The sequence below is a fragment of the Delphinus delphis genome, chromosome 6, assembly GCF_949987515.2.
Source record: "Delphinus delphis chromosome 6, mDelDel1.2, whole genome shotgun sequence".
Lineage (NCBI taxonomy): Eukaryota > Metazoa > Chordata > Mammalia > Artiodactyla > Delphinidae > Delphinus > Delphinus delphis.
The window spans coordinates 8,230,109-8,254,954 of record NC_082688.1 but is presented as its reverse complement, the minus strand read 5'-3'; the positions used below and the strand labels follow the sequence as shown (position 1 = coordinate 8,254,954).

The window sequence follows — 24,846 nt, the reverse complement described above, 5'->3', positions numbered from 1 at the left end:
AAAATTTCAATAAAAATAACAAAAAGGCAAGAAAGGGTAGTAACCCAGAGTTGTAGAGGGCGTATGGTAGCAGGCTGTCCTGTGTGCTGCTGCCAAAGGGAGTAGGAATCAGCAGGCTCTTCCTGGAGGGCAGAAAGGGTAACTTGCATACATCATCCACGACCTTAAAACTGTGTACTTCTAAGAATTAGTCTAGGAAATAATCAAATAGATGTGCACGAAGATATCTGAGCAAGGATATTTATAGCAGTATCATTTAATAATCGCAGAAAGACTCCGAATGCTCTGAAACGGAGGATCATCGTAAACTTTGGTAATCCAGGCACTGTAGTATTCTGTAGCTATTAACATCACGTCAGCATGTTGACACAGGGATGCATTCATAAAAGGTGAGAAAGTGGTATATTTAGTGTGATAACAGTTTAATTTTCTTTTATTATGGTGAAATATACAAAGCGTAAAATTTACCATTTTAACCACTTGTAAGTGTACAGTTCTGTGGCGTTAAGTACATCACCTTGTTGTGCAGCCGTCACCGCCATCCACCTCCAGAACTCTTTCATCTTCCCAAAGTGAAACTCTGTACCCGCTAAACAGGGACTCCCCACGGCCCCCTCCCCCGGACCCTGTAGGACCAGCATTCTGCTTTCTGTCTCTATGAGCCTGACTGCTCTAGGTACTTCGTTTAAGTGGAATCGTACAGTATTTGTCCTTTTGTGCCTGGCTTCTTTCACACAGCGTAATGTCTTCAGGGTTCATCCACGTTGTAGCTTATGTCAGAATTTCCTTCCTTTTTAAGACTGATTAATATTCCGTTGCATGGATAAGACCACTTCTGTTTACCCATTTGTCCATCAATAGGCACTTGGGTTGTTTCCACCTTTTTTTGCCTATTGTGGATAATGTTGCTACGAACATGGGTACACAAATATCTGTTCAAGTCCCTGCTTTTAATTCTTTCAGTTAACTTTTAAAAAATCCATCAATATGCATTAAAAATTAACTAGAAGAACATATATCAAAATGTAATAATACTTCTGGGTGACGAGACTATAGAAGATTATGTGTATGTTGTTCAGTGTTTTACAACTAATCAGACTTCCAAGCTGAAGTTACTTCTGTATTTTAAAAAAGAGAGACTTTTTTGTGAGGGGACTGTCAGGTGGACGCCCAGGTAACGCCCATGAGGCTCCCCAGGAGTGGCTGCTCAGCCCTGTCCCCACCCCACCCCCATGTTTCTGCAGCGGCCATGCAGCAGATGCTGACCGAGAGCTGTAACAGCCGGCTCATCCAGATGGCCTACGAGTCTCAGAGGCAGAACCTGGTCCAGCAGGCCTGTTCCAGGTAAGGTAAGGAAGAGGCTTCCCGAGTGAGGGACTCTGGGGAGCTGCCTCAGGGCCCAGGACCGTAGGGTGAGAGCTGGCACTGGAATCTCCTGCCTCGGGCCACCCCACCCTGGGCCATGATGTCAGGAGCAAGTTACCGCTGGTCTAAGTGATTTTTCTAGCTGGACCCTAAGGAAGCACAACTAGCCGATGACAGAGCTCGGGTTTGACCCAGGCTGTGCTCTTGACTATGGTGTACTTATAAATCTCCGGGGGTCATGGGTGGGGTGCACTGGAGGGGGGATGGTGATGGGGCTGCCTTCATGCTGACAGCCATTTTGGGTCTGGCCTTCCAAGTTCACCCCAGCACCGTGGCTTTGTTGAAGGACCTGCAGTGCCCGGCAGAGCCAGTTGAGAAAAGCTCCTTCGATGCTTAGCAGGCCCAGACAGGGACAGACCAACAGCCCTGGCTGCCCTTGTGTTTCTCCTCCCACCTGGGTGGCTCCAGCGCAGGTGCCACCTCCTCCCCGCCCCCGGGCACCTGGAGCACGCCAGCCTCCCCGTGTCCCAGCAGATGCAGGGGTCTCCCTCCTTCCTGCTGGTGTGACCTTGTTTTTAGGAGCGTGGGCACTAGGGCCAGACAGTCGTGGATTCACATCCCACTTCTTAAAACTAACTGTGAAGTCTTAGGCAAGTTATTTTCCCTCCCTGAGCCTCAATTTTCTTATCAGAAAAAAGGGGATAAATCACAGTACCTACTCCTAGAGTTGTTGGAGGATTTAATGGGCATTAATGATCACACTGTCTGCCACATAAGGGTCCAATAAATAACAGCTACTATTATGAAACAGACAACCTTAAAACCAAGATTGTACCAAAGTATGGACATATTAGGTTTGCAGTTTGGATTTTTGTGCCAAAGTCACTAGACTTGCTCTAGGGCGACGAGAGCAGGTCCACGGCCAGGGTGAGAGACACTGGGGTGGAGGGTGAGACGTTAGTGCCCGGGAAGGACAGCTTTCTCTCAGCCTGAGTGGCTCACCTGGGAGGTCATGAGCTCCCTGTTGGTGGAGGTGGGTGGGCAGAGGCCAGGCAGCCACTTCACGGGGGGGCATCGTAGGAAGGATTCCAGTGGAGGGGTGGATGACGGGGCCCGGGAGATCATCTCCCCAGCTCTGGAGACAGAGACTCCGTCACCCTCCATCCAGGGCCATGGGATTCAGACAAAGCTCCATGTCCACCCCGCCCCCCCCAAGCCCAGGATGTGGCCCCCAGCAGGCGCTCCATGAGTATTGTTGAATGAATAAATGGTTTATCTCCGTCTCCTCCAAGGTGCCTGGCACGTAGCAGGTGCTCAGGAAATGTTCATGAATTTGCTGTGTTTCTGGCAGCATGGCTGAAATGGATGAGCGGTTCCAGCAGATCCTGTCCTGGCAACAGATGGATCAGAACAAAGCCATTTGCCAGATCCTGCAGGAGGTGAGCCCTGGGGGCAGGGGCTCAGGAAGGGGGCAGGAGGGACGCGGGGAGCCCGGAGCAGAGCGGCAGAACTCCACGTGGAGGCGCTGTCCTGGACTCCTGGACAGTGTGTAAGAACCAAGATGCTTAGGGAGCTGAGAAGCGTACTGACCGTGAGGATGAGGGGCAGGGAGAGGCCTCTCTGGGTGGTCGTTTCCGCTCCCTGAAGTCTAGAGAAGCGCCCTCCCCAGGCAGCCGCTCCCCATGCTGCGTGGGCTCCATCATGAGGACATGATGGGCAGAAGACGGTGGTACCCACCCCATGGAGTGAGCCCCCAGACTCCTCCCTTCCAATCCCGCCGCACCTCCATCTGCTCTCCCGCCGGCTTAGCGGGCGCATAGCAGGTGCTCCTGAGTGGACGGGACCAGGAAGGACCCCTGTGATTTCCTCCCTCCTGTGTCCAAATTGTTCAGTCCCAGCTTTCCCCACAGGCCCTGTTGGAGTCTCATTTCCCGACCCTCGCATCCCCTCCCTCCTTTCTTCCTCTGTGATGTTGTCCTGCCACTCCCTGATTCATCGTTTCCTCTCTCCTTTCTCCCCAACTCCTATCTCTCTCGTCTTCCAAAACGCTTTGACTTAGTATTTGTGAGATTGTCTGAGGAAACTGCTCTGTTTCTTAGAGGGCATGTCAGGCCTCATGGTTAAGGTGAGGCTGAGAGCTGGACAGACTTGCACGCTAGTGCCAGCCGGTTCACTTCTCTGAACCTCACTTTCCTCATCTGTGAAATGGGGCAGTGAAGGTACTCTCGTCGTCGCCTCTTCCATGTGCAGCGTGGGAAGAGCCCTGAGCACGGTGTCCAGCACGTAGTAAGCGTTTCATAAGTATTATTTTAAAAAATTAAACAGGTAACCTGAAAAGTTGTCTAAGAAACAGAAAAGGCACACATTAAGGTGTCTGACACAGATTTTGTTTTCCCTGCGGGCCCCCTGAGTGGCCGTGCTCTCTGTTGCAGAGCGCCATGCAGAAGGCGGCCTTCGAGGCTCTCCAGGTGAAGAAGGACCTGATGCATCGGCAGATCCGGAAGCAGGTGAGCGCAGGCTGCGGCCTCCCCCCAGACCCACCCTGTGGGCTTTCAGAGGCGTGAGGAGGGGGCTCCAGGCCAGCCCTACAAGAGGTCTCCCCGGCACCTCCCTCCCCTCACTGAGCCTCGTGGAACCTACTCAGGGTGTCAGGAGGTGCCTGGGCAGCACTGTGCATGCCAGCAGGTGAGACCTGTGCCTGCTGCTGCTCGTGATGCCCAGGGCTGAGGGACAGGAGGCCTCGACCGCTTGGCGGCCACAGGCAGGGCTCCTCCACCGGCTCAGACCCCAGTGTCCCCGTCGGCCCAGATTGAGGAGCTGGGACAGGCTGACCCCCGCCTGAGCGAGCAGGCAGGGCCTGGTGTCGGCTGAGGAGTGGCCTGGGCCTGGAGGGGAGGGGCTGTGCTCTTGTCCGGGCTCCGCTGCTGACCTGCGGGCAGCCTTGGGCGAACGCCACGCTGGGCCTCTTGGCCACCCGCTTCCAGCAGGGCTGTGTCTGGCTCGCTGGGCTCCCAGAGCGCGAGGCCTGGGTGGCGGCAGACAGAGCGAGCTTTCAGGCTACGGGACGCATGTCACCTCGTATTCAGCACACTTTGAATTTCACATTTTGCATGGTTGTTTTTTTCTTTTTCTTTTTTGCCAAAACCAACTTACCTTTTTATTTCCCCCTTTAATTTCAATCCCACATTGCCAGACATGAATCTCATTCCTCTGACCAGGGGTTGGTGGGGTCATAAGAACATAGGGACAAAGGTCATAGGCACAGGGTAGAGAAGTCACTGCCCATGGGGTCTGACCCCGAGGGCTAAAAGCCCCCAGTCACACCCTGAAGGTATGTGGTGACTCCCAGACATTCTCATTATGGGTGGTTTTGACCCACCAGGCCAGCTCTTCCCCTTCAGACAAGCAGGGACATCCCAAGGAAAGGGCACGCTCACTCACCCGCTGTGTGTCCTTGGGCAAGTTACTTAACCTCTCTGAGCCTCGGTTTCCTTGTCTGTAAAATGGAGGCAATAATACCTCCTAATAGGTATTGATGAAATGATGCAAATAAATTGCACAGCACAGTCCTAGCATGTGGAATCTCAATAAATATCAGCTACTACTATTATTGTTATTATTACTCAGTCCCCTCCATTGCCCTCTGCACTCCTCTGACAGCTGTTTAGAGGAAGCAAGAGAACTGGACTGGGAAGAGGCTCATTGAGAATTCCGTGTCTGTTCTTCACTCTGGTCCTCACCTTGAAGGAAAGCCCCTTCATTCCACACCTTGATCAGCGCCCATTCTGGGCTGGCCCTGTGCCCGGCTTCTGATCAGCAGTACTGTCCAGGACAAGAGGGTCCACGCCGCGGAGGATTCAGGGCCGTGAAATAACGAACTCTTTTTAAACCCCCGCTGATGAGGTTCCCAAGGTACACAGGTCCCCTTCATTGCAGAGCGCCCCTAAGAAAGGATTCTTAGATCCACTTGGCCATCCAAGAGCAGCGGCACAGGATTAAACCGTGGTTAATGTGAATTAAAACACCCCTGTCTCGTCTTCTGTTTAGATTAAGTTAATAGAAACTGAGTTATTGCAGCTGACACAGCTGGAGTTAAAGAGGAAATCCCTGGACACAGAGGCACTACAGGTATGTAGGGCTCCCTAGCCTGCCCTGTCCCCCACCCCACCCCCAACGAATGCACCCACCTCCTCTCAGCTGCTCTCCGGCAGACAAGGCAGTGATGCTGGAGGAGGCCCTGGCCCCAGGAGGCTCGTGGGAGCCCGGTCTGGGGCCCGAGCGCAGCGCAGGCGAAGGTTAGGGCTGGGATCAGCCCGTCGCCAGGCAGGAGGGTCAGAGGAAGGAGGCTTTCATTGCCAAGGCTCACCCAGGCGCATCTCCATCTCCGTGTTTTCTTTGTTTTGGGGCTGGGTTGCTCCTGAGCTCCCTGTCTCTCTCAGTCATGCTTCTGGGGCGCTGGTTCTCACGGCTGACATCCTCTGGGGAAGGAGCTGTCTTGGTGTTCCGAGGATGTCTGAGGAGAGGGTCCAGCTGTGGCTCTGTGAACTCCAGCCTGGGTGTCCTGCTCACACAGATGTGGAGGCTGCAGAGACTAGCAGACAGCGTTCTGGGCTGCAAATCTGGGACCCGGGTTGTCCTCGCACAGTCTTGCCGTGTGACCTGGCTGGGGAGGGAGGGAGGGGCAGCCCTTTCCCTTCTCTGTACCTTAGTCTCCCCAGCTGTACGCAGAAGGGTCGGGTCAATGATGTGTGAGGACATGTGCCCCGTACCAGGCTTTTGAGCAGAGCCTTCTGTCTGTCACCGTCCCTGTGTCTGTCCTCAGTGGAGCAGTCTTCATTTGTCTCATGGGCTTCTCAATGCAGGAGAAGAACGCTGAGGTCTGGAGTCCCACGGGTCTGTCACCGTATGACTTTAGGCAGGTTACTTCCCCTCCCTGGGCCTCCATGTCTCCCCTGCATAAAGGAAGTAGTCTTCCAGGCCCAGCCTGTGTCTCAGGGCCATCAGAGAGGAGTGGGCTAGCAAATGGAAAGGCCTCAGCCTTGCGGGGTTGGTGGAGCTCTGAAAGAAGATGCAACCACCGTGCTTGGTGGGTGCCCATGCATCCTGCCTATTAGAACTGTGGGGCTCCTGTTTTCGGGGTCTCCATGGGGTTTCCAAGAGGAGGAGAAGAGTGGAACGCAGACACAAATGGGGCTTTCTCGGGTTTGCACATCACTCCGTCTGCGTAGAGCCTTCCTGGCTGGCGTGGGTCCCTCACCCACCCTCCCTCCCGCTGTTTGCTTCTGCCCACGTGCTCCGTAGTCAGTGAGACTGGAGTCAGGTACCTGCTGCTTGTCATTCCCTTTGTTTGATGTTTCTTACCACTGCACTGTGTTCGGTCACTAGATCCCGTGCCTGGCCTTACCCCTTGGGGAAGGGAGGTACAGGCTGGTGAGAAGGTGGGGAGGGGATGCTGGGGCAGAGAGGCCCCTCTGCTCTGTTCCCCAACTCTCAGCCTGAGATCAGGGACAGAGCCTTGAATGGAGTCGGACCCACTGTGGCCCCCGGCTGCCAGCTGAGAACTGAGTGAGGGGGATCCTGCTGCCGCGCTGCGGGGACTTCTTGGGCCGCGGTACTGCGAGTTTCCCAGCGCTGGGCGTGGTCTTGTGTTGCAGGAGATGATCTCGGAGCAGCGCTGGGTCCTGAGCTCCCTGCTCCAGCAGCTGCTCAAAGAGAAGACACAGCGAGAGGAGGAGCTCCGGGAGATCCTGGTGCGTCTGGCTTCCGCGTCCAGAGTCGCTCATGGGTTTGCTTCCCCTAAATGCTCTTGCCGTTCTTAGGAACACTTTCATTAGTCTAGTAATAGTTGTTCATCAGAGAAAAAATGGAAAGTACAAAGGAAAAGAATCTCACTCCTGAGAGTTGTCTGTTGCTAATATTTTGAGGTATGTTTTCCAAACATCGGGATGCATGTTTATCGCGGTGTGTGCACGTGCCTGTAACACCGAACTGCGCCCCCGTTTCCAACCAGCTCGATCGCACCTGCTCTTTCCTGTCTTTCGCGTCCTCTGCGTTCCTTCCGTGGCTGCATTGAGATGGGCCCTTGTTTGGCCTATTGTCGAGCATACTTCCCGTTTTTTACTCTTAATAAGCAAGGCTGTCTCAGCAGCTCAGTATCTGAGAACAGCCACGGGTATTTGCTCAGGACAGATGCGCAGGAGGGTACTTGGTGTGTCCAGGGCAGACCGTTTAGTAAGCCTTCGACAGGAGTTGCCCAGCTGCCCCCTCGACCCAGATGGGTTTGACTCTGGCGCATCATCAGGGTGGCAGAGCCCCCGTTAGGGGGCAGGTCAGGGTCACTTCCTCCAGAGCCCAAGTGCACCTGAGTGGTCAGGACCCAGTCTTTCCTGTGGCCTTGTTACCGCCCCAGACGTCCTCTGAGCTCCACTGTGGGCCAGGCCCTGTGCCGGGGATGGAAAGGAGCGAGACCAGCTTCTGCCCGAGCCCTGCACGAGCCCTGCACGAGCCCAGATGGTGTGTTTGTGCCAGTCAGAAGCTGCCTGTTCCTCACGGTGCCTCACGGCCATCACCTCCAAATTGCATTCATGTGTGACCTGCTCCCTGAGTGCTGCATAAGGGGCAGCCATGCCGTGGCCGTGTGCTCCCGCCCTCAAGGGGCCTTGGGGACTCACTGTGCACCTCATCAGGACATGGCCATCAGGGTCATGGGCTCCCAAAGAGAGGTGTGCCCGCAGCCCAGAGAGGGCCAGGCCGGAAAAGGGGAGCCAGCTCGGCAAGGTACAGGAGGGACCACTAGGGGGAGCTGGGGAGATGCCTGCAGTGTAATCCTGCCGCCCACATCACATCGACCCCGAGCGCGGCTGCAGTCCTGGGTGGGTGGCTTGGTGGTTGAGAGCACAGGCTCCGAGCAAGACAGACCTGGCTCTGAATCCTGGCCACGACACGGGCAGCTCTTTGACCTTGGGCTGGCTGGTATTCGCTCTGAACTAATCACTCCGTTTCTTCACCTGTGAAGTAGAAACTACTTCACAGAATCGTGAGAATTAAGTACAAGGGCATCTCCCAGTGCACAGCACGGTCTGGCACGAAGTGCCCTGACGTTGCTGCTGCTGCTGTTAGTATCGTGTGTTCACTGCTGTGTCCTCAGCACCCAGAACAACGCTCAGGAATGTGTGAGTGATGGAGGAATCGGCTTGAATGGCATGTTTATAATTCTCCGGCTTCGTCAGGTGAAGCCCACTCCAGAAGCCGAAGGTGTCCTTAGCATCTTATTTCTCTCCCTGCCTGGCACCCAGAGGACACACTAAGCCTTCTTGGGGGAAGGAGACGGCTGCCTAGTGCTTTGCTCTTCCCATAAGCAGATGAGAAGGTGTCCCCCTCCAAGTCATGATGGCTGGGGAAGGGGGGTGGGCACCAGGTGTCAGCAGCCCAGGTTCCAGTCCCCCCACCAGGTATGCTGTGTCTGAGATCGTTCTCAGCAGTAAAGTGGGGGTAGTGATGCTTCCTGCCTTTCCGGGCTCAGCAGTTTAAAGGGTGAGGCAACAGTGGGTAGGCACGTTCTTTGTAAAATACCAAGTTATCCACGTGCTCAGAGGAGCAGAGTTCACAGGTGTCACTGTCATTGTTTCTATTCACTGACTTGTAACTAACAGTGTCTGCTTCCTTCTTGGCAGACGGAGTTAGAAGCCAAAAGTGAAACTAAGCAGGAGAATTACTGGCTGATTCAGTATCAGCGGCTCTTGAACCAGAAACCCTTGTCCTTGAAGCTGCAGGTGAGGATTGCTGGCGCCCACCCTGCAGGAGCCTCTGGCCTCAGCGGTGCCCGGCTTCCTGACCTGTCCAGTTTAATTCTATTCATATTTCTGTGACTAAGTGCACCAGGTCCCCCGGGCAGGGACAGAAACGACAGGGAGGAGCATTGGTTCTGGTGACTTTTCAGTCACTTCTGGGCAGAGCAGAGACCCACAGCCCGCTGTGCGCTCACCAGCGCAGGGGCTGCGGATGGGACAGACGTGGTCCCCAGTCTCCCCCACCTCCCCCACCCCCTCTCCCCCACCCCCTCTCCCCCTCCCCCTCTCCCCCTCCCCTCCCTTTCCCCCTCACACACATGCACACACACACACCCTTTTTTTTTTTTTTTTAATAAAAATGGAGTCTTTCTTGGGAATTCCCTGGTGGTCCAGTGGTTAAGACTCTGCGCTTCCACTGCAGCAGGCACAGGTTCGATCCCTGGTCGGGGAGCTAAGATCCCACAAGCTACGTGGCACGACCAAAAAAACAAACAGGAGTCCTTCTATAAGGCAATTCTGGCAACTTCCTTTTTCCCCCCAACAGTAGTGACAGGCTGTTGTCCAGGCCCGTGTGCGTAGATCTCCTTGTTGTTCCCAGACGACTGCATGAGCCCTCACTTGTTTAAACAGTCCCCTCTTGATGGGTACTTAAGTTGCTTACGTTGTCAAGTTTACAGAGTGGCAGTGAACTAACTTCCTCGTGCGTCTATCTCTATGCCCTTACATATCCATTTTTGTAGGAAAAGTTCCAAGAATACGTTTTACATATTATGTTGTATGTATTTGAACTCTTCGTTTGCTGTTGTAAGTAATGGCTTCTTGGTTTTTTTCCCCATCCGTGGTGCGCTTGGCTTCTCCCTTGCGTCTCTCCTGTAGGAAGAAGGCCTGGAGCGCCAGCTGGTGGCCCTCCTGGTGGAGCTGTCGGCCGAGCACTACCTTCCCATCTTCGCCCACCACCGCATCTCACTGGACATGCTGAGCCGGATGGGCCCTGGGGACCTGGCCAAGGTGGGCAGCAGCTGCGCCTCGGGGGGGTCGAGGGCGGCGGGCAGGGCGCTGGCCCGACCCAGCCAGGCCGCTTGCTCTTCATGCAGTTCTTGGTGAGGCCCGTGTCATCAGCTGTCAGAGGGCCAGAACGTGTGCCCCACCTGCCCCCCGTCATGTGGCTGCAAAAGCCAGGGCTTATGGGTGCTGCTGACCCCAGATTGGTGCCCCCCGTGTCCCCCCCCCACCCGTTCAGATTGGATCTTCACCGCGTAGGGCTGGACAGCCAGGACCTTGGAGCTCATCTGGACCAGCCCCCTCCCCACCCCATGGATTTAGTTATCACAGCAGCAGCGCTGCCCGAGCCTGGTACATGCTGCACCAATTCATTTACCCTTCAAGAGAGACAAGTACCGATGCCGGCAAATACCTGACAGTGCCGGGCGCTGTTCTAAGCATGTGTTATATGTGGATTCATTGAATCTTCCCAACAACCTGGGCGGGCACGTGCTGACACTGTCATCACCTTTCGGATAAGGAGGCTGAGACACAGCAAGGTAGCATTTGGCCCGAGGTCGCACAGCAGAGCCAGGACTGGTGCCGGGGTCCATGCTGTTGACCGCTCTGCTGTACTGCCCGGCCCTCGGCAGACGCAGGCACCGGGGCTCAGAAGGGCGACACGACTGTGTCACCCACGCTCAGGAGCACTCTCTCTGGAGGCTGAGGGACTGTGTGATTCTGGCACGGCCCCTTCTCAGCAGCTCAGCCTCGGTGTGAACCACCTGACTGTGCAAACTGTGACAGAGGGTCCTGACTCCTGGTCGTCACGGGGGTGATGGGAGGTCATGGGCTGAAGCTGTCAGCACAGCCCCTGTGCGGGCTTCGCACTTGCTAAACTGTAGCTGTTACGGGTGTTGGTTTCCCTCTGGGCCTCAGTGTCTCCCTCTGCTGTAGGGATTGTCGGGCCCTCGTAGGCCTCCACCTTTCCAGCTGAGGGTGCTGGAAGCCAGGGAGGAGGTAGTGGCTCTGACCGTGCTGCATCGTAGGTCCCTTGCCCAGCCCAGGCCATGACCTGCCCTCCTTGGTCCAAGCAGGTGGGCGTCTCGGAAGCCGGCCTGCGGCACCAGATCCTGCGCAGAGCCCAGGAGCTGCTGGACGCGACCAGGGCCCGGCCAGGTACCGATGCGGAGCCCTCTCCTGAGCAGAGCCCTTACGTGTGGGCTGCGGTTGGGGGCGTCCCCTGTTTACAGTTCAGGACAAGTCCTATAGGGCCACTTCTAACCCTGGCCAGCCCTTAAGCTTCCCTCCTAAAGGAACAATTTATAAATGGGAAAAGCAGGCTCCAAAAATGGAAAAAAAGAACTTTTCCTATAGCAGTTTCAGGCCCCTTCTGGCTTCCCTAAACCCACCCTACTAGACGTCGGGAGCCACACACTCAGGATCCCTGGAGTAGAGGGAGAAATCAGCCAGACCCAGCACCCACCCCATGCCCAGCACTGCGCCCCAGGCCAGGCCTGTGGTTTGGACGTAGAAAGGTGGTTGTGATGGTTGTGAAGGAGGTGCCCTGCCCTCATCCGGAGGCCCGGGAGAGGGCAGGTGCTGTGGCTGACCCAGGGGAAGGTCTCCTGTGTGCCGAGCAGGATGGGTATCAGGCATTTGACGACCACCATGTCAGGTCACCTTTGCTGCAGCCCCGTGAGGTGGGCACCATTGTTACCCGCATCTGAGGGATGAGGAAACTGAGGCAGAGACAGGTTAACCCTAACCCTAACCCTTAGGGCTTCTTCCTGATTGTGGCCGCCCTGCAGGGAGGGGCTGGGCTGGAAGGCTCCTGAGCTCCAGAGGGCAGGAGAGCCTCAGGAGTTTTCCCAACAGTTCTCTTTCTGACCCCAGGACTCAATATGTGTTACATTAAATATAGAATTGCCCCTTACAGTGATGGTTTGGGGGGGACACCATGTACCCCTAGAGGGTCTAGAGTGGTTGCGATAGGCTTTTTAAAAAGAAAACTTCAGGTTTTTTACAATTATAAAAAATGCTACTTGTAATTTAACCCGTAGAATAAATGAAAAACATGAACTGAGGGGGTGGGGATCAGGGATGGAGAGAGACTTGAGGGTGTCGCTGGTGCACGTGGTGTGATAATGAGAGAGACCGATTCTGATGTCCTCCTTCGCGGCGGTTGGGACCCAGGCAGGGGACATGCTGGGGCCTCTGCCAGGAGACAGGGGGAGCAGCCTTGAGAGCTGCTCACTCCTCTCCCTGCCCCTCTGGGCCACCTGCGCCTGGGCCCCTGGGTGGAGAATCTGCGAGCGAGGTCCGGTCCTAGCCAGGGCTGCTGCGGGGCAGCTCTACCACCAGATGGCCCTGTGGCCTCGGGCAAGTGGCTTCCCCCTCTGAGCCTCCTGATTTCTCATCTCTGACAGTGATGAGCCCTACTTGCAGGGTGGCTGTGAAGGATTCAGAGTGTGTTAGGGGCAAGAGGCCCCAATTAACCGGTGCCCCAGCTGTCCCGTTTTACAGGTGGGGGAATGAGGCTCAGCAAAGAGAAATAAGAGCATGTGTAGGAAGGCAGGGTCCTGGTCGGATCCCATCCCGCTCCGGCTCCCTGCCACTTGGGGCAGGCGGGGCCGGGGGAGGCCCCAGGGATCGGGGTCAGGTGGGCGTGACCCAGCCTCAGCCTCTCTGTCCCCACAGAGCTGCCGAAACCACCCCAGGGCGAGGTCCTCCCCACGGCCCCTGAGGAGCTTCCCGAGGCAGTAAGACCATCGGCCCCCTGCGCGGAGCTGGAGGCCCAGACCTCGGAATGTGTTGTGTGCCTGGAACGGGAGGTAAGTCTGGGGCAACAGGCCCAGTGCCTGCCGTCCGGAGCCTCCCGGGCAAAAAAACAGGAAATTAAAATGACCCATGATCCCATTACCCAAACATGAGTAATGCTATGTTTTCTGGGCCTTTTTCTTCAAGAGTTTTTTCTCCCACTTAGGAAGTTTCCCTTCGTATATGTATTAAGTCATTAAATATCAACAACACAATTTTCTCTGAAGAGACTTTAAAACCTGTTTTTAAAACTAACAAAATTGACGCCTATTATAAAAATTCAGCAATGTAGCACGTAAAATACTCCCCCTCCCCCGAGTGTGATCCTGCTTAGAAAGGTTGCCACGTGAGCAGTTTGATTACCCTATGGTTTGTTTGTTTGTTTGTTTTGCGGTAGCGGGCCTCTCACTGCTGTGGAGCACAGGCTCCAGACACGCAGGCCCAGCGGCCATGGCTCACGGGCTCAGCCGCTCCGCGGCATGTGGGATCCTCCCGGACCGGGGCACGAACCCGTGTCCCCTGCATCGGCAGGCGGACTCCCAACCACTGCGCCACTAGGGAAGCCCTACCCTGTGGTTTTTGCTGGGCTCAGGGAATGCGGTGATACAGGGGGCCTTGGTGGTTATAAATTTAACCAAACCCCTGCTCTGGGCCCTGGAGGTGGCTTCCTAGCTCTTGTTATTACCAACAGTGCTATACTGAACAGCCTTGAACAGAATTTGGAGCACATCCTTGGTTCTTTACTTAGGATAACTTACTAAAAAGAGGAAATGCTAAAGCAAAGAATAGACACACTTCCATGGCTTTTAATCCATAATGCTGGGGTGGTTTTGAGACCGAGGGGGCCGGCAAAGTGCACAGAAAATCCAAAAATTGGGAACACCGTGCACATGCAGCAGCTGGGCTGGTGATAGGGCGGGGCTGTGAACCGCGCGGCTGTTAGAGAGGGGCAGACAGACCATACGGGCGGTGGAGCGTGACGACCGTGCTGTCAGATCTTTGGGGGCCGGGGGCCTCACTTGCCCCATCCCCGGGGAATCAGGCCGGGCTGGTTCCCAGACACTCCCGCACTCTCTCCTCAGGCCCAGATGATCTTCCTCAACTGCGGCCACGTCTGCTGCTGCCAGCAGTGCTGCCAGCCCCTGCGCACTTGCCCGCTGTGCCGCCAGGACATCGCCCAGCGCCTCCGCATCTACCACAGCCGCTGAGCGCCGGCCGCCGCCCGGGCCTGACACCTCCAGCCCCACCTCTGCTACCTGCGGGCCCAGGGCTCCAGCTCCCGCTCTGTTCTCCATGGACTAGTACGGGCCCCTCTGTCCTGGCCCAGGCGGAGACAGGAGTGTTCCTGACCAAGGACAGAGCCAGCGTGAATACCGTGGAGGAGAGAGGACCCCTCGCCGCACGAGGACAGGGTCTGGGGGGTGGGGTACCAGCATGCCTCCATCTGAGCACAGGCCTGAGTGTCTCAGCTGCCTCTGGCAGTCACGCCCCCCCACCCAGGAGCCTCCTCAGGGGAGCCCGGGCAGTGCTGTCCCGTTGGGCAGGGTGGTGGGGGTGCAGGAGGGCCCTGGCCGAGGGGAGAGGTGGAGAGGCCACCGTGTCCTCGGACTGACTGGCCAGAGTGTGTTCAGGGCGGGCCTGGTGCCACAGCGACGTCGGCCCCTCCTCGCCTCCCTCTGCTCTCCCCGCACGCTGGGCCCCTCCTCTCTCCAGCTCTGCACCTCCTCACCCCGCGCAGCTCCAGGGCAGGTACTGAGCTTTGCAGACCCAAAGCAGTAACGTCAATAAACCCATCTCCAGCCGCCTCCTCCAGAGTCATCACTGGGTCCTGATGGAGCCCGGGGAGGGGGAGGGGGTCACAGCTGAGTCAGAAGGGAAGGGGGGAGGTGCGGTGTTCCCAAAGGTGAAGTTATCCAAACCTCCCTTGTTGCAGGTGGAGAGACCAGGGCTCTAAGAGAAGGGCTCAGAAAGTCTGCAGAGCTCGTGGTGCCGTGTAGGCTGTGCTACGTGCTCTGTTATCGTTACCCCAGACCAGGGGGCTGGATGTCCCGGGCCCTGCGACAGGAACGTGGTGGCGCTGGCTCTGGAGTCTAGAAGCATCTTGAGCCCTGAACCCGTGCAGCCGCGCGGTTGTTCACCGCACAGTTGCGGGAGCCGTGCTCCTGGTACTCGCCGTAGAGCTGCGCCTCTGTCGTGCGCCTTCTGGCAGACAGTTCTGAGCCAGGGGCAGCTTTTCCTTTGGGCTACAGGCAGGTCTGCTCGGGGCGCCTGGACTCTGCCTCCAGCTAACTCTGACTCTGGCCAACCTTCCACATCCTAGTTCCCCATCTGGTCAGCAAGGGACACGATGGAGCCCTGACGTAGGCCGGCGGCCACCAGGGAGCCCTGACTGCTCATCGCAGGCACAGCGTAAGAGCCGGCGGGATGCAGGGGACAGGCCCTCACTCTCCCTGCCTTGTTGTGACAGTCCTGCGGGCTGAAACAGGACGGATGAAAGGCCCATGTGGTGTGAGTCCTGCTTTCCAGGTACCCGGGGGACCTCTGATGGTTTCCCTCCCCACACACCCTGCTGGGCTCTGCTAAGCTAAGAGGGGAGACTGAGGCCTGAGGTGGGCAGGGCCACCTCGCAGAGCACAGTGTTTGGCGGGTCTCCTTGAACCCTCAATAGGCCCCCCCTTTTATAGACGAGGAGCCTGAGGTTGAGTTCAGTGCCTTGCCAAGGTCAACAGCAAGACTGCAGCTGAGCCCCTGCTTCCTCACCTCAGCCCTTAACAAGCCTTCAGCCACTGGCCACCGTCCCCCAAGGTGATGGGGGCCCCATAGCCTCAGCCCAGGTTCCCCGCCTTCCTGGACCTCAGTTTACACATCGGTGAAATGTGACAATGGTGCCCGCCGCCTGGAGCTGCCGTGAGGCTCCTAGTCTTGCAAGTAACGTGCACGGCCCACAGTAAGTACTAGCTGTGTGAGCAGGAGTCTTACACACTGGCATCACTGTTTGGATCTAGTGTGAGCCTCGGGCCCACCCGCCATGGGCACCCAGGGCCACGTGGCCATAAAGTAGCTACGCTCCTGCCCTCAGCATTGCCCGAGACGGCCAGAGGGGCACCCTGCATGGATCTGGCTGAGGAAGCCGTCTGAGCTGCCAGCAGGCGGGTCACCTACCTGCTGTGTCCCTTCTCTCCAAGCCTCAGTTTTCTCCTCTGTAAAATGGGATAATAGAACTCTGGCCATGCACCTGTAAGCACTCGGTCAAGCGGCCATCCCAGAAAGTCGAGGTACACAGGTGCTCCTAGTCCGTCTCCAGCAAAGGTCTCACCCTGCTGGGACCACACGTGGGCCACTGGCTTTAAATAAAGCATTTATTGATTAGTAGAAGCTTAAACAGTTTGCATAATATTTCCAATACAAGATTTGAGGATGATTTGGAAAACCACAAAAGAAGGCACCAAAGGAGAGCATCTTCAGACGGAACGTGTTGGTAAAAGAGGTTAGTGAGGCGTTGAGTTTAGGGCTTGGGGGACTGGGGGGGGCGGGGGTCCCTGAGCACCAGCCAGTGCTTCACGTCCTGTGGGTCCCAGGGCCCGGTCCAGGAAGGAGATGAGGGGATGGAGGAGGCAGGGCTGGGATGGCGTTGACGACCCTGAAGGACTCGGTTTCTGCCCTGCCCACCCTCCCCTCCCCTCCAAGCAGCAGGGGAGGGGGTGTGGGAAGGCCAGGAGGCCCCAGCCCCTGGGGATGGTCTCGGCTTGAACCTCACCCCAGGAAGGGGGATGGCTGGGCCCCCACGTGACTCAGGACATTTGAAGAGTCCTGGAGTTTTCAGGATGGGGTGACCAGAAACTCAGAGCACAAGGGGCCGAGCCCCAGCCTGACGCAAGAGCTCAGTGGTGCCCTGGGGTGCCTCGGCCCATCCTCCTGCCCCTCACGAGCCCCGCAGCTCCCTGGGAGGACAACGCGTACCTTGGAAGTGGCCTGCAGAGTCCACACCCACCCGGCCCTGCCACTGAGCAACATGCCACCGCCCCCCACCCCCCGAGCCCAGCACGGGGACAGAAGAACTCCGGAGACTGGACCCCAGCAAGTGGAGGGGGAGGCAACAGCCCAGCTTCCAGCAGCCCTCCATCTGCCACCGCGCCCACCCTCCCAGCAGTACCTCTGCAGAGGTCACGCCCTCCTTCCCTCAGACACGCCCTCTCCCTCCTCTCCCCAGACCAGCCCATTCCAGGCCTTTCTTGTTCTCTCCTCAGGCCCACGGCCCCATCCCCCTCCGCGAGGCAGCTCTCCCCCAGCCTGAAGGCCCCTCCTTGCACATCCCCTCACCCGGGGCAGGACAGCAAGGCCAGTATCCACTCCAAAACTGGCCTCTGGGGCCCAGCCGGGAGGAGGGAGGAGCGGGCCGAGACCGGCCTCAGCGCTCCGTCTTCCTGGTTCCAGCGAGCCCCTTGGTGCGAGCAGAGGATCCATGGGCTCTGTGTCACAGCAGATGCTACTCTTCCCGCCCTCTTCCCAAGGACGGCAAGACCCACGAGGGAAACGGGCCACAGAGGCAGAGCAGGGACGCAGGACTCAGGGACCCAGGGCCACCGCGCGCTCCCAGCCCCCTCCGCTGTGCTCTGCCCCCGGCAGGAGGAGGAAAGCCGAGATCATCCCACATAAGAGAAAACAGACCGACCAAGTGTGACCAAACCCAATAAAGTGACTCAGGTGGGCCCGTCTCCGCCCCAGAGGTGCCACACCAGCCTGGCCCCATCCCCACCTGGAAGGCAGAGATCCAGCGCTCCCCGACCAGAGCCGAGCCTTCCAGTGCCTCAGGGAGTGGCCCGTGCGCCATGTCCAACAGAAGCTCGGGGGCGACTGGCCTAGAACTCAGTCTGCACCCCTGCACCGTCCTCGGTGGTGGTATGGATTGGGGGGCGGCCGCCAGGGCCGGACACCTGCTCCCCGGTCTCCTGGTCACTGGGCTTGGGAGGCTCGAGGTCCGAGGCCTTTCCAGGCGGGAGCTGCCGGAGGGGTGAGGCAGGCGGTGAGGCGGCCTCAGGGGCTGCCCCGGGCTGGGGGCTCTCCTGGGCGGGGGCCCCATTGAGCAGGGGGCCGGCCAGCGGGGGGCTCTCAGCCTGCAGATCCCGGGCCAGCAGACCACGGAGCTCGGTGATGCTGTCTGCGGACGCAGGTGGTAGGGACTCAGGGACAGCCTCGAAGGGCAGCCCCACCTCCTCGTCCTGGACCACGGACACCACCTGCTTGGCACGCCGGCGCTTTTCCGAGAGGGTGGCTGCTTCCGGGATGCCAGGGCTGCCGGGGTCCCCACCACTGTCACTGCTGCCGCTGTACTCCTCGCCCCAGTCGATGGGCAAGCCCTCGGCCAGCAGGTGCAGGTTGGGGTCGCTGTTGTGCATGACCACGCTGTCCCGGTACAGGTTGTGCTTCCTCTGCACGGCGGCCTCCTTCACAGCTACAGGACAGGAGGGCGGTGTCGGGACATTGACCACGGGGCTGACGGCCGCCAGCACACCCTACACTGCCCAGCTGTGACCTGCATCAGCCCCCAGAGGCCCCCCTCGGCCTAAGTGGGTGCTGTGACTGGGACGAGGCTTATTTCAGGCCTCAATGCTGGGAAGCAGGGGCTGTGACCCTACACCCTGTCACTCACCTGATGCTCCCAAAATGTCAAGGACCCACAAACAAACTAAGGCACAGGGATGCGATGCTACCCTGCTGGGGCCACACCGCTGGTAGTGCGCCCACCCCAGCCCACGGCATAAGTCCTCTTTTCTTTGTAGCTTAGCTGACCCCACCAGGAAGACCTCTGGGCGGCCACCTCCACCACCCTCCAGGCAGTAAGGGTCCCAACAGCAGCACCACCCCCCAGCTCTGCAGTCAGCCCCCGGGGGCCGGGAGGCACGCACCCTGCAGGATGTCCTTCATGACCGTCTGCAACACCACCTCCTCATACGTGTTCTCCACCAGGATGAACCTGGCAAAGTCCTCGAATATCAGCTCCTGGAACCGGGACAGCTCCTGCCGGGTGGGGGTGGGGGTGGGGCAGAGAGAGGGGAGGCCAGGGCTGTTGGTCAGGCCCAGGACTGGGGCTAGCGGGGGAGGGGAGGGGAAAAGGGGGGAGAGAGGAGAGGAGGGGGGAGGGGGGGAGGAGAGGAGGGGGGGGAGGGGAGAAGAGAGGGGGGAGGGGGGGAGGGGAGAAGAGAGGGGGGAGGGGAGAAGAGAGGGGGGAGGGGAGAAGAGAGGGGGGAGGGGAGAAGAGAGGGGGGAGGGGAGAAGAGAGGGGGGAGGGGAGAAGAGAGGGGGGAGGGGAGGGGGGAGGGGGGAGGGGAGGGGGGAGACGGGAGGAGGAGGGGAGAGTGAGGAGAGGGGAGAGTGGGGAGAGTGAGGAGAGGGGAGAGTGAGGAGAGGGGAGAGTGGGGAGAGTGAGGAGAGGGGAGAGTGGGGAGAGTGAGGAGAGGGGAGAGTGAGGAGAGGGGAGAGTGAGGAGAGGGGAGAGTGGGGAGAGTGGGGAGAGTGGGGAGAGTGGGGAGAGTGGGGAGAGTGAGGAGAGGGGAGAGTGGGGAGAGGGGAGAGTGGGGAGAGTGAGGAGAGGGGAGAGTGGGGAGAGTGAGGAGAGGGGAGAGTGAGGAGAGGGGAGAGTGGGGAGAGGGGAGAGTGGGGAGAGTGGGGAGAGGGGAGAGTGGGGAGTGGGGAGAGGGGAGAGTGGGGAGAGTGGGGAGTGGGGAGAGTGGGGAGAGTGGGGAGAGGGGAGAGTGGGGAGAGTGGGGAGTGGGGAGAGGGGAGAGTGGGGAGAGTGGGGAGTGGGGAGAGTGGGGAGAGTGGGGAGAGGGGAGAGTGGGGAGTGGGGAGAGTGGGGAGAGGGGAGAGTGGGGAGAGGGGAGAGTGGGGAGAGTGGGGAGAGTGGGGAGAGTGGGGAGAGTGGGGAGAGGGGAGAGTGGGGAGAGGGGAGAGTGGGGAGAGTGAGGAGAGGGGAGAGTGAGGAGAGGGGAGAGTGAGGAGAGGGGAGAGTGAGGAGAGGGGAGAGTGGGGAGAGTGAGGAGAGGGGAGAGAGGGGAGAGTGAGGAGAGGGGAGAGTGGGGAGAGGGGAGTGGGGAGAGTGGGGAGAGGGGAGAGAGGGGAGTGGGGAGAGAGTGGGGAGAGAGTGGGGAGAGTGAGGACAGTGGGGAGTGGGGAGAGTGAGGACAGTGGGGAGAGGGGAGAGTGGGGGGAGAGAGGGGAGAGTGGGGAGAGGGGGGAGTGGGGAGAGTGGGGAGAGGGGCAAGTGAGGAGAGTGGCGAGGGGAGAGAGGGGAGAGAGTGGGGAGAGTGAGGAGAGGGGAGAGTAAGGGGAGTGGGGAGAGAGTGGGGAGAGTGAGGAGAGGGGAGAGTGAGGAGAGGGGAGAGTGAGGAGAGGGGAGAGTGAGGAGAGGGGAGAGTGGGGAGAGTGAGGAGAGTGGCGAGTGGGGAGAGGGGAGAGGGGAGTGGGGAGAGTGAGGAGAGGGGAGAGTGAGGAGAGGGGAGAGTGAGGAGAGTGGCGAGTGGCGAGTGGGGAGAGGGGAGAGGGGAGTGGGGAGAGTGAGGAGAGGGGAGAGTGAGGAGAGGGGAGAGGGGGGAGAGGGGGGAGAGGGGAGAGTGGGGAGAGGGGGGAGTGGGGAGAGTGAGGAGAGGGGAGAGTGAGGAGAGGGGGGAGTGGGGAGGGGGGGAGAGGGGGGAGTGGGGAGAGTGAGGAGTGGGGAGAGTGAGGAGTGGGGGGAGAGAGGGGAGAGTGGGGAGAGGGGAGAGAGGGGAGAGTGGGGAGAGGGGAGAGAGGGGAGAGAGGGGAGAGGGAGGAGAGGGGAGAGAGGGGAGAGTGGGGAGAGTGGAGAGAGGGGAGAGGGGGGGAGAGTGGGGAGTGGAGAGAGGGGGGAGAGTGAGGACAGTGGGGAGTGGGGAGAGTGTGGGGAGTGGGGAGAGAGTGAGGAGAGTGGGGAGAGTGAGGAGAGTGGGGAGAGTGAGGACAGTGGGGAGTGGGGAGAGTGGGGAGAGTGAGGAGGGGAGAGTGGGGAGAGTGGGGAGAGTGAGGAGGGGGGAGTGAGGAGAGTGGCGAGTGGGGAGAGAGGGGAGAGGGGAGTGGGGAGAGTGAGGAGAGGGGAGAGTGAGGAGAGGGGGGAGTGGGGAGAGTGGGGAGAGGGGGGAGTGAGGAGAGGAGAGTGGGGAGAGTGAGGAGAGGGGGGAGTGGGGAGAGGGGGAGTGGGGAGAGTGAGGAGAGGGGGGAGTGGGGAGAGGGGGGAGTGGGGAGAGGGGGGAGTGGGGGGAGAGGGGAGAGGGGGGAGTGGGGGGAGAGGGGGAGAGTGAGGAGAGGGGGGAGTGGGGAGGGGGGGAGAGGGGAGTGGGGGGAGTGGGGAGAGGGGGGAGTGGGGGGAGAGGGGAGAGGGAGGAGAGGGGGGAGTGGGGAGGGGGGGGAGAGGGGAGAGGGAGGAGAGGGGAGAGAGGGGAGAGTGGGGAGAGGGGAGAGTGGGGAGAGAGGGGGGAGAGTGGGGAGTGGAGAGAGGGGGGAGAGTGGGGAGTGGAGAGAGTGGGGAGTGGAGAGAGTGGGGAGAGTGAGGACAGTGGGGAGTGGGGAGAGTGAGGACAGTGGGGGGGAGAGTGGGGAGAGTGAGGAGGGGAGAGTGGGGAGAGGGGCAAGTGAGGAGAGTGGCGAGTGGGGAGAGTGAGGAGGGGGGAGTGAGGAGAGTGGCGAGTGGGGAGAGTGAGGAGAGGGGAGAGTGAGGAGAGGGGAGAGTGAGGAGAGGGGGGAGTGGGGAGAGGGGGGAGTGGAGGGAGTGGGGAGAGTGGGGAGAGGGGAGAGTGGGGAGAGGGGAGAGTGGGGAGAGTGAGGAGAGGGGAGAGTGGGGAGAGAGGGGAGAGTGGGGAGAGAGGGGAGAGTGGGGAGAGGGGAGAGAGGGGAGAGTGGGGAGAGGGGAGAGAGGGGAGAGGGGAGAGAGTGGGGAGAGTGAGGACAGTGGGGAGTGGGGAGAGAGTGGGGAGAGTGAGGACAGTGGGGAGTGGGGAGAGTGAGGACAGTGGAGTGGGGAGAGTGAGGAGAGGGGTGAGTGAGGAGTGGGGAGAGTGGGGGGAGAGTGAGGAGGGGGGAGTGGGGAGAGTGGGGAGAGGGGCAAGTGAGGAGAGTGGCGAGTGGGGAGAGGGGAGAGAGGGGAGAGAGTGGGGAGAGTGAGGAGAGGGGAGAGTAAGGGGAGTGGGGAGAGAGTGGGGAGAGTGAGGAGAGGGGAGAGTGAGGAGAGGGGTGAGTGGGGAGAGTGAGGAGAGGGGTGAGTGGGGAGAGGGGAGAGTGGGGAGAGTGAGGAGGGGGGAGTGAGGAGAGTGGGGAGAGGGGAGAGAGTGGGGAGTGGGGAGAGTGAGGAGTGGGGAGAGTGAGGAGTGGGGAGAGTGAGGAGAGGGGAGAGAGGGGAGAGTGAGGAGAGGGAGGAGAGGGGAGAGAGGGGAGAGTGGGGAGAGGGGAGAGTGGGGAGAGGGGAGAGTGGAGAGAGGGGAGAGAGGGGGGAGAGTGGGGAGTGGAGAGAGGGGAGAGAGGGGGGAGTGGAGAGAGGGGGGAGAGTGAGGACAGTGGGGAGTGGGGAGAGTGTGGGGAGTGGGGAGAGAGTGGGGAGAGTGAGGAGAGTGGGGAGAGTGAGGACAGTGGGGAGTGGGGAGAGTGGGGAGAGTGAGGAGGGGAGAGTGGGGAGAGGGGCAAGTGAGGAGAGTGGCGAGTGGGGAGAGGGGAGAGAGGGGGAGAGAGTGGGGAGAGTGGGGAGAGTTGAGGAGGGGAGAGTGGGGAGAGGGGCAAGTGAGGAGAGTGGCGAGTGGGGAGAGGGGAGAGAGGGGAGAGAGTGGGGAGAGTGAGGAGAGGGGTGAGTGGGGAGAGGGGAGAGTGAGGAGGGGGAGTGAGGAGAGTGGCGAGAGGGGAGAGTGAGGAGAGGGGAGAGTGAGGAGAGGGGGGAGTGGGGAGAGGGGGGAGTGGAGGGAGTGGGGAGAGTGGGGAGAGTGGGGAGAGGGGAGAGTGGGTGAGAGTGAGGAGAGGGGAGAGGGGAAAGTGGGGAGAGTGAGGAGAGGGGAGAGGGGAGAGTGGGGAGAGAGGGGAGAGGGGAGAGTGGGGAGAGAGGGGAGAGGGGAGAGTGGGGAGAGGGGAGAGTGGGGAGAGGGGAGAGAGTGGGGAGTGGAGAGAGTGGGGAGTGGGGAGAGTGGGGAGAGTGAGGACAGTGGGGAGTGGGGAGAGAGTGGGGAGAGAGTGGGGAGAGTGAGGACAGTGGGGAGTGGGGAGAGTGAGGACAGTGGGGGAGTGGGGAGAGTGAGGACAGTGGGGAGTGGGGAGAGTGAGGAGAGGGGTGAGTGAGGAGTGGGGAGAGTGGGGGGAGAGTGAGGAGGGGGGAGTGGGGAGAGTGGGGAGAGGGGCAAGTGAGGAGAGTGGCGAGTGGGGAGAGGGGAGAGAGGGGAGAGAGTGGGGAGAGTGAGGAGAGGGGAGAGTAAGGGGAGTGGGGAGAGAGTGGGGAGAGTGAGGAGAGGGGAGAGTGAGGAGAGGGGTGAGTGGGGAGAGTGAGGAGAGGGGTGAGTGGGGAGAGGGGAGAGTGGGGAGAGTGAGGAGGGGGGGAGTGAGGAGAGTGGCGAGTGGGGAGAGAGGGGAGAGGGGAGTGGGGAGAGTGAGGAGGGGGGGGGAGTGGGGAGGGGGGGGAGTGGGGAGAGGGGGGAGTGGGGAGGGGGGGAGAGGGGAGAGTGAGGAGAGGGGAGAGTGGGGAGAGTGAGGAGAGGGGAGAGTGGGGAGAGTGAGGAGAGGGGAGAGTGAGGAGAGGGGGGAGTGGGGAGAGGGGGGAGTGGGGAGAGTGGGGAGAGTGAGGAGAGGGGAGAGTGGGGAGAGTGAGGAGAGGGGAGAGAGGGGAGAGTGAGGAGAGGGGGGAGTGGGGAGAGTGGGGAGAGTGAGGAGAGGGGAGAGGAGAGGGGAGAGTGAGGAGAGGGGAGAGTGAGGAGAGGGGGGAGTGGGGAGAGTGAGGAGAGGAGAGTGGGGAGAGTGGGGAGAGGGGGGGAGTGGGGAGAGGGGGGAGTGGAGGGAGTGGGGAGAGTGAGGAGAGGGGAGAGTGGGGAGAGGGGAGAGAGTGGGGAGTGGGGAGAGTGAGGAGAGGGGAGAGAGGGGAGAGTGAGGAGAGGGGGGAGTGGGGAGAGGGGGGAGTGGGGAGAGTGGGGAGAGTGAGGAGAGGGGAGAGTGAGGAGAGGGGAGAGTGAGGAGAGGGGAGAGTGGGGAGGGGGGAGAGGGGAGAGAGTGGGGAGTGGGGAGAGTGAGGAGTGGGGAGAGTGAGGAGAGGGGAGAGAGGGGAGAGTGAGGAGAGGGGAGAGTGGGGAGAGGGAGGAGAGGGAGGAGAGGGGAGAGTGGCGAGTGGGGAGAGGGGAGAGTGGGGAGAGTGAGGAGTGGGGAGAGTGGGGAGAGGGGGGAGAGGGGAGAGTGGGGAGGGGGGAGAGGGAGGAGAGGGGAGAGTGGGGAGAGTGGGGAGAGGGGAGAGGGGGGAGAGTGGGGGAGAGGGGAGAGTGGGGGAGAGGGGAGAGGGAGGAGAGGGGCGAGTGGGGCGAGTGAGGAGAGGGAGGAGAGGGGCGAGTGGGGAGAGGGGCGAGTGAGGAGGGGAGAGGGGCGAGTGAGGAGGGGAGAGGGGCGAGTGAGGAGGGGAGAGGGGCGAGTGAGGAGGGGAGAGGGGCGAGTGAGGAGGGGAGAGTGAGGAGAGGGGAGAGTGGGGAGAGTGAGGAGAGGGGGGAGTGGGGAGAGGGGGGAGTGGGGAGAGTGAGGAGAGAGGAGAGTGGGGAGAGTGAGGAGAGGGGAGAGTGGGGAGTGGGGAGAGTGAGGAGAGGGGAGAGTGGGGAGAGGGGAGAGTGGGGAGTGGGGAGAGTGAGGAGAGGAGGAGAGGGGAGAGGAGTGG

The 24,846-nt window shown here is 59.9% G+C and overlaps 2 protein-coding genes across 6 annotated transcripts in view; one reads left to right on the top strand and one right to left on the bottom strand.

Annotated features, from left to right (window-relative positions):
* The window catches only part of LRSAM1 (leucine rich repeat and sterile alpha motif containing 1), a 43,890-nt gene extending 29,135 nt beyond the window's left edge, over window positions 1-14,755 (top strand). For 2 of the 4 annotated variants that reach the window (XM_060014121.1, XM_060014122.1), the window contains exons 17-26: window positions 1,245-1,344; window positions 2,717-2,804; window positions 3,798-3,872; window positions 5,413-5,493; window positions 7,020-7,115; window positions 9,039-9,137; window positions 10,032-10,163; window positions 11,234-11,315; window positions 12,837-12,970; window positions 14,039-14,755. In XM_060014121.1, coding sequence (XP_059870104.1) covers window positions 1,245-1,344; window positions 2,717-2,804; window positions 3,798-3,872; window positions 5,413-5,493; window positions 7,020-7,115; window positions 9,039-9,137; window positions 10,032-10,163; window positions 11,234-11,315; window positions 12,837-12,970; window positions 14,039-14,164 — 1,013 coding nt within the window. In that variant the 3' untranslated portion in view covers window positions 14,165-14,755. The remainder of the gene's footprint in view (window positions 1-1,244; window positions 1,345-2,716; window positions 2,805-3,797; window positions 3,873-5,412; window positions 5,494-7,019; window positions 7,116-9,038; window positions 9,138-10,031; window positions 10,164-11,233; window positions 11,316-12,836; window positions 12,971-14,038) is intronic. The other 2 variants (XM_060014123.1, XM_060014124.1) reach the window with 2 other exon arrangements.
* A 1,709-nt stretch (window positions 14,756-16,464) lies between these two features.
* The window catches only part of NIBAN2 (niban apoptosis regulator 2), a 56,625-nt gene continuing 48,243 nt past the window's right edge, over window positions 16,465-24,846 (bottom strand). For both annotated transcript variants that reach the window (XM_060014119.1, XM_060014120.2), the window contains exons 13-14: window positions 18,863-18,974; window positions 16,465-18,408 (exon numbers count right to left, since the gene is read on the bottom strand). In XM_060014119.1, coding sequence (XP_059870102.1) covers window positions 17,816-18,408; window positions 18,863-18,974 — 705 coding nt within the window. In that variant the 3' untranslated portion in view covers window positions 16,465-17,815. The remainder of the gene's footprint in view (window positions 18,409-18,862; window positions 18,975-24,846) is intronic.